General features: G+C 26.3%; 1 protein-coding gene across 1 annotated transcript in view; it reads right to left on the bottom strand.

Moving 5' to 3' along the window:
* Positions 1–7,664, bottom strand: part of LOC105621547 (lysophospholipid acyltransferase 7) — a 15,316-nt gene that overhangs the window by 1,027 nt on the left and 6,625 nt on the right. Inside the window, exons 3-6 of the mRNA XM_012203020.1 lie at positions 4,687–4,958; positions 4,448–4,599; positions 2,174–2,382; positions 1,547–1,868 (exon numbers count right to left, since the gene is read on the bottom strand). Of these exons, the coding sequence (XP_012058410.1) occupies positions 1,547–1,868; positions 2,174–2,382; positions 4,448–4,599; positions 4,687–4,958 (955 nt within the window). The remainder of the gene's footprint in view (positions 1–1,546; positions 1,869–2,173; positions 2,383–4,447; positions 4,600–4,686; positions 4,959–7,664) is intronic.

The following is a 7,664-nucleotide window of genomic DNA, read 5'->3' as shown; positions in this document are numbered from 1 at the left end:
AAAAAATAAATATATATATATATATATATATATATATATATCTTTAATCTCACACGGTCTCAAGATTTAATCTCATTAATCTCAAGATATTTATAAGTTTAATCTAAACTTAATAAGTATGCATGATTAAGCTTGATAAATATGACTTATATAACTCAATTTATATATTACATTTTTTCTACGTAGAAAATTTTTAAATTTCGAGATAAACAAAATTCTTCAAATAATGATTCACAAAGAAAGGATATTTTTCTAAGACGATATTCTCTGATATAATATATTCCGGATATTTCTTCATACAGAACGTGTTTACTAATTAAAGAAATAAAAATTATAAAGACTTTTATATATCAAATAAAAAATATAAAGTAATAATATGATTTAAAAAGAATCAAAACAAGCTTTTCATGATATTAAAGTATATTTATGCTTAATTAAAGCTTAATTAAATGGAAGAATCCGTTTTGACTCATAGCCATATTATAACTATATATTTTTTATTTGTTTATTAATAATCAATAAGACACGTGAAGATATGTGAAGACACTATAACGCTAGCTAATTTGTGATGAGAATTAATAAAACATGAAAACATCTATAACTATAACTCGAAAATAAGATCAGATAAAATAAATGTTTATATGAATGTTTTCTTTTTGTGTTATTTTTGCGTCTCGAATTCATTTTTGAAGTTATGCCCACATGTTATGAAATATTCTATTCCAATTATTACACTAATATATACTAATATAAGGAATAGAAATAATTACTGTAACTGCCGTTACTTACATCTTAATTATCTTGTTCTAATACTGATTTAATAGTGATGTTGTGAATTTTTTTATTATGTTGATAATGTAACAGAATTGGAACAGTCATAATTATTTGTAACGGATTGGAAAAGTCACTCGTTACTTATTAGTTTTTAATGTAACTTGTAATGGAGTAACTTTGCGGTGTTACTCGTTACTTATTATTTTTCTCAATGAATAACACGTAATGGTAATTTACTTTTCAAAGTGACTTTTTTAATGTAACCTTAACATTAATTATCATTACAATTATAAAAAATTGCAACATCATTATTAAATTGATATTATAAAAAGTAATCATAAAGTAACGGAAAAGAAACTTTTCCATTCTCTGCTAATATAATAATCAAAACAATTATAAATTGAAGAAATGCGATTAAAATGTGCGAGTAAAATTATAAAGCAGAATTTTTTATCTTTATGTTCATTTTTTCATTACAATACTTTTTTTGTATGATATTTTACTTTTTTTATAAGTAAATCCTTCCTGAATTTTAATTTTGGAAAATTTAATTTTTTTGCAACTTTGCTTATAACTTTTGGAAAAATTATTTTTTTTAATTTAACGATCAATTAACATTCCATTTTTATTTTTTGTCATTAATAAAAAAATTAATCATTTCCGCTTAAGAAATCCATTTTATCCTATCTTTTTCTATTAGTAGACAATATCAAAATAGATTTTACATATCATTAAATCTCTATATCATTAAATTTACGTATAAACGACTTACAAATTCATTTTCTTCGCATTGATTATAAAATTTAATACAGATGTCCTCGAAAGGTAGATAGAGCGGGACTTGACAGATGCAAAAGTAGTAGCCGGCAGCATAACCATGCCATAGAGCAGATAAAGTCATTGTAGCGATGGTTCTTAAACCTTTATGAGGGAATCTTTTGTAAACGCACATAGCCATCCAATATTGTACGCATGTATTCCACATTTTCATCGTGTGCCTGACAAACGGAGAGGATTCCACTTCCCACACATTCATGTTATGCACCGTTTCGAAATCCTGTTTCTCTTTTTCCATTCTCTCGTGATCAAGCGATCTGAAAAAATTATTATATTAACAGATTGCTTGCTTATGAACTTCCCATATTCTCTGATTATAGATACAAGGAATGCTATTAGGGAAAAATACGCAATTTACTCCTTTGCAGGGATTATTTTTTGGTGCCCCAGAATAATCATGCAAAAGCTGATCAAAATCCGTGAAATACATATGTGATCTCTTCTTGTTAACTGAGAAACGGGATAATAATACGGCGTATAAATGTAATCATGTAAATCATTGGCTAATAGAAAAGCGGCTTGCTGAATATAAATATCTCAAAATGGAATAACGAAATCGTACAATTTTTCGATCATTTTGTAATCGCGTGGGCCTAGACCAGGTACGGATTGACAGCAGACCGGGTAAGCTCCTAATCCTGACATTTGGCAAACACATTCGGCCAACGCCATACCGATAAACATTCTCAGTCGAAAACCAGCGAATGCCGGATACATATAGAAAAATCTATAGAGGAAACAGTGCTCTTCGAACATTACTGTTTGCGTGTACTGAAATCGAAAAGGATGAATCATTAAAATTATTATAATGATTATGCTGTCACCACATTTGAAATCAGAAAACGTAATTAGAAATTCAATTTCAGATTGAAAATTAGTATGAATGGGTATCTTATTGCACAATAGTATTTCATAGACGAATCAATATTTCATAAGTTGTATATACAACATATTTTAAAAAACTTTTGATTAACAAATATATTGACAAGGGACATTACACTATCCGTAATCGATTTGATTCACCTTGAAGTATGTTGGTAAATATAATAAAAAAATCTAAGAATATTTTTTTATACTGGTAGAATCTCATATGTTTAGGAAATATCCCTTCGAAAAAAAAAATGATACTTTTCTTTCAAGGCAAATATCGTCGAAAGTATAAAAGATAGAAAAAAAATTTTCAAATAAAAGTTGTATGGTTTCAAGAGTACTTTTTTTACTCCATATAAAAATGAATTCTCCATTGAACAAAAAATAATAAATAAATTATACGAAAAGATGTAAAATCAGTCACAGAATAAAATTAAAGATGTATAACTATCATGTAACAACTGTATCAGATGTAAACTCATAAGGATCCTCGTCCTTAATTTTCGAAAAACAATGTAGTTTATAAAATTAAGTGCAATAATTGTGATGCATCATATATAGGACAGATGGGGAGATAGCTAAAAACACAAATCTTATATATCGAAATTATATATTCTGGAACACGTCTTCTCGTTCTGTATAATCGAGCATAGAACTAGAATATAGAACTAGAATATATTTTGATTGGAATAGTATTGAAATCTTTGATGAAGAATCATGTTATAATAAGCGGTTAGTTTCAGAGATGCATATTAAAAAACAAAAAAATAGTCTTAATCTTCAAACTAATACTGAGGATTTACATAAAGTCTATATTCCGATTGTAAACAAGGTCTGACTTTGCATTGCCAAGATCACACTCGTTCGATTATTTTTTGTCTAGTCAGTATTGTAACAGTTGACATCTTTAATTTTATTCTGTGACTAATTTTACATCTTTTCATATAATTTATTATTTTTTATTCATTGGAGAATTCATTTTTATATGGAATATGACTTTGTTGCTCTTATTTATTGGACTACGTATAATTACTTATAATTACACTAAGTAATTTTGACGAGCATCGTATCAATAATATGTAATAACTTTTCTGAAAAATTGGTGAGTGTTTATCGAGGTGACATGTTTGCTTTCTTTAGAACTTAATATAATTAATAAAATTTACAATGTTAGAACATTACAAAATTCTTTTCAATTGATTTTCTAATCTTTTGGCGAGCAATTTCTGTTCCTCTGTTCAATTTTCATCCAGTCTTTCGATTTACATATACATTGAATTCCATGACTATTAATACTGTTTTATTGTAACAACTTTGCGTTTATTATATCTGAAGAAAGCCTAATCTAGAAGTCGAAACATGTTATAATCAATTAGAATATATTTATGTTTATTTTGTAAGTTTTTCAACATAAAATTTATATACTCTTACTATATACTATATACTCTCTATAGACTCTTAACATGCCTTATATTGTTTTTATTATTTACTAATTAAGAATCATTTTGAATTTTTTATTTCGAACAAGCAGAATCTCCCCGCTCCAACTATGGAAGCCATGTGCAAACGTTTTTTTTTTACATAAAAATTCCTACAAATTGTTTAAATATTAATAAGTGTATAGAAAAAAAATTGATATCAATAATTTTTATGGATTCTTCGTAAATAAATTCTAGAAAAACCGCCTATTACACTAGAATACCTCCTTAAAGATTTTATTCCCTTATTTATTGTATGATCAATTTTTATCTTAAACATTTTTGGTTGCGATGCATACTTCCAGGGATAATAAATACTTTAAATGTCTCATCTTGTATTTTACAAACTCAGTGCAATAGCACATATTGTATAACAATAATATTAATTGTCTAGGAGCTACTGTCAATAATAATGCAATAAGATTAAAATTATCCCATTCTATCGCAAAGTTTATGTTTGGCTCTTTGTAATGTAATGTGAACATTACGTCGCTGGGAAAGAGATAGTTTATCACTAGAAACAACGCGATGAACGCCGTGATCTGTTTGAGTTTGTAATAGGTGAGTGGCCACGGATCAACATAGTTGGAAAACGGTCTATGCAAAGAGTCCCAGTACGTCCTGTAACGGTAATACGGACCTGCAAAAATAAATTAATATAATTTGTATTTGAATTTTTGCATATTTATTATAATTTTGTGTCTATAGTTATTTGTTTTTATCTTACCTGTTAGTACACCCATATAACCAAAGCTATAATGTATCACATCCATGAAATTAATTTTCTTGAGCGCATCGGAATTTGCTCCTTGAACATCATCGGCTGGCGCAGTTGCTGCCGAGTTGATTTCGAATGCTAGCCCGGATAGCTTTAAGGTGAGAATCATTACAACGAGATTCGTGTGAGTTGGTGGACTCGGTAAACCAAAATAGTCACCCAATCGAAAGATTACCAGTAAGTAGAAAAAGGAGAAATATAGGCTGATCAAGTGACATTTTCTGCAAGATCAAAGTCTATCGAATCACTCCTGTGACGGATACAATTATATGGTATTCCGGATTCGGGAAAACCTGGATTTCTTGTTTCTTACATTTTTTATTAATATATTTATTAATATATTTTTTATTAGTCTATAGATTAATTCCTCAAAAATTTTTTTATTATATAAATATACATAAAATTTTAGTAAGTGTATCGTTGAGAATATTAGCCATGATTTTCCTTTATTGGATTACCATTACTTAGCTACGCTAAATGTTGAATATTTCATTTTGAGTATGCTCTACCGATTTGCAGAATTCCACTTAAATATGTATTTTATTTATAATTATTTTGAATATGAGTGAGAGAGAGAGAGAGAGAAAGAAAGAGATATGTTGAATAGTATGCATTATTATATGTAATTGATTGGACTATTTCATTCGCTGCAGTGCCATGTTTTAAGCAAATATAAATTGAAAACTCTCAAGTCAATCATCAGACTGAATAATGGAATTTTAGTGCGCTTATCAAGTTTATCATTTGTATTAAGTAAAATTTAGAATATACATCGAAAACTAAAGGCTTAATAAATAATATGCTTTAAAGAAATATTGTTTTTATCATTGTTTTTTTTTAGAAATTTTATAATATAAAACATCCACTTGATATCGATTTTAGACTATTAGTCATGTATGCTATCTTATGATATATATGATATATCTGATGATATATCTTAAATGAAATTTAATTTTTTTATGTATTAGTTTTCGTATGTACTCTATATTAAAAAACAATAATTTATGATGATGATATTTTATATTTTATTTTGCAACATATTTTGACATAAAATATAACATTTTATAAAATATTTATTTCAATAAACTCAATTCTTGTTTTAATCTTTTCCTGCTCAATTGAATATAATGTCCGGTCATGATTTAAAAAAAATCATATTTTTGAAAAATTTTGAAAAGTTACAAAAAGGATTCCAAACTGAAGACCAAACTCTAGAACAGCGTCATTGTTTTACTGATAAAATGCAATTTATACGCCTTGTAAAATTTACGAACCTCAACATATCCTTGCATATTACTATAGTAGACAGTATCACACACACACACACATATATATATATATATATATATAGTAGACAGTATCACACATATATATATATATATATATATATATATATAATATATTACATATATGCGCAGGATTGAGAAAATTACTTTACAAAAGTAATTCGTTACCGTTGCTCATTACTAATTTCTAGTTTCTAGTTTGAGATATTATTTGTTAAACAATAATAAACCATTAATTACATTCGAAATACACAAAGTGAAATGTATAAAATATTTATTTAAACAAACTATTTACTGTTTTTAAATGTAATGCTAGTAAAATTGGGTAGTTATTTATCAGATTTAAACAATTGTCGAATTTAAACAATCTATAAATTAAATCTTGTAATAAACGTTTATTGTAATAAAATATTAACTTGAATTCCATTAATTATTTTAGAAAAAAAAACTCACAAATTTTAAACAGTATAAATATTTACTTCGAAACTTACCATTTAATTATCAAAATAAGAAAGCATAATCTCCTTTTAAAATAATATTTATTTCATTAAACATATAATTAAAATTTATTTTTATATATTTGATAAACTTACTAAATATTTATTGAAATGTAACCTAAAATAATAATATATATTGTATAAAAAATAAAATATATACATATATAATAATATACATATATATATAAAATATTTATTTAAAATAATTAAAATTAACTTAAAATTGATTTCATATTAATCTCATCTTAAAGTGTCCCAGATCTAACGCACCACCTGTTAATAGCAGATTCCTAAAGTCGTTTTAAAATGAAAATTCTAATACCAAAATGTCGAGGCTATAATTATATACAATTTGAAAACTATTATAGCCTCAACATTTTGATATTAGAATTTTTTTATCTCAAACTTCAGAAATCTAATAAATGATGTAGTAGGTCTAGGACATCATGTATATTATATAATAAATCTCGAATTGAAATGGTTGTTATAGTATGTAGGCAGATGATACATCCGTTGTCGTCAAAATAACAGATCGCAAGACGCTGAGACATGTGACATGTACAGAATGTTCTATATGTTGTAATTGCTAAACCAACGGTGAAATTTGATGATAAAAAATCATCACAAAAATTTTTTATCTTCTCAATTCTGTAGAATTAAATTTAAAAACGATCAAAAACTTGTTAAAATACACTTTGAGCTCCAAAATGCTTCTTCAATTTTTTACGATATTTCACCGAATTTTAATATTGGTTGTGAGCTATAAAAATTTAGCTTCAATAATGCGCAATTCGATCAAGAAAAGTCATAAGAAAATGTTTAAAAAAGCATTTTGGAGGTAAATCTTTGTTTTACAAAAATATTGAACTTTTCGAAAAAAAATTTTTATCAAACTGCGCATTGTTAAATGTACGTAATTGTAAAAAATACAACATGATATTTGTTAAGATACAGAACTGTAATAAAATTTATAAATAAAATTTTTTTTGAAAAGCGGTCAAAAGCATGCTAAAGTATAAGTTTCAAACTTTAAAGTGCTTTTTTATTTTTTTATCTGCGATGATTTTTTACCAAATTATGATCTGAATATTATGCAATTTTAAGTTCCATATTCGGAAACTTTTCGGGGATGTGTGTGTGTGTG

The sequence above is a fragment of the Atta cephalotes genome, assembly GCF_000143395.1.
Source record: "Atta cephalotes unplaced genomic scaffold scaffold00034, whole genome shotgun sequence".
NCBI classification, from domain to species: domain Eukaryota; kingdom Metazoa; phylum Arthropoda; class Insecta; order Hymenoptera; family Formicidae; genus Atta; species Atta cephalotes.
Note: the sequence above shows the minus strand (reverse complement) of the source record. Positions and strands in the feature narration are given on the sequence as shown.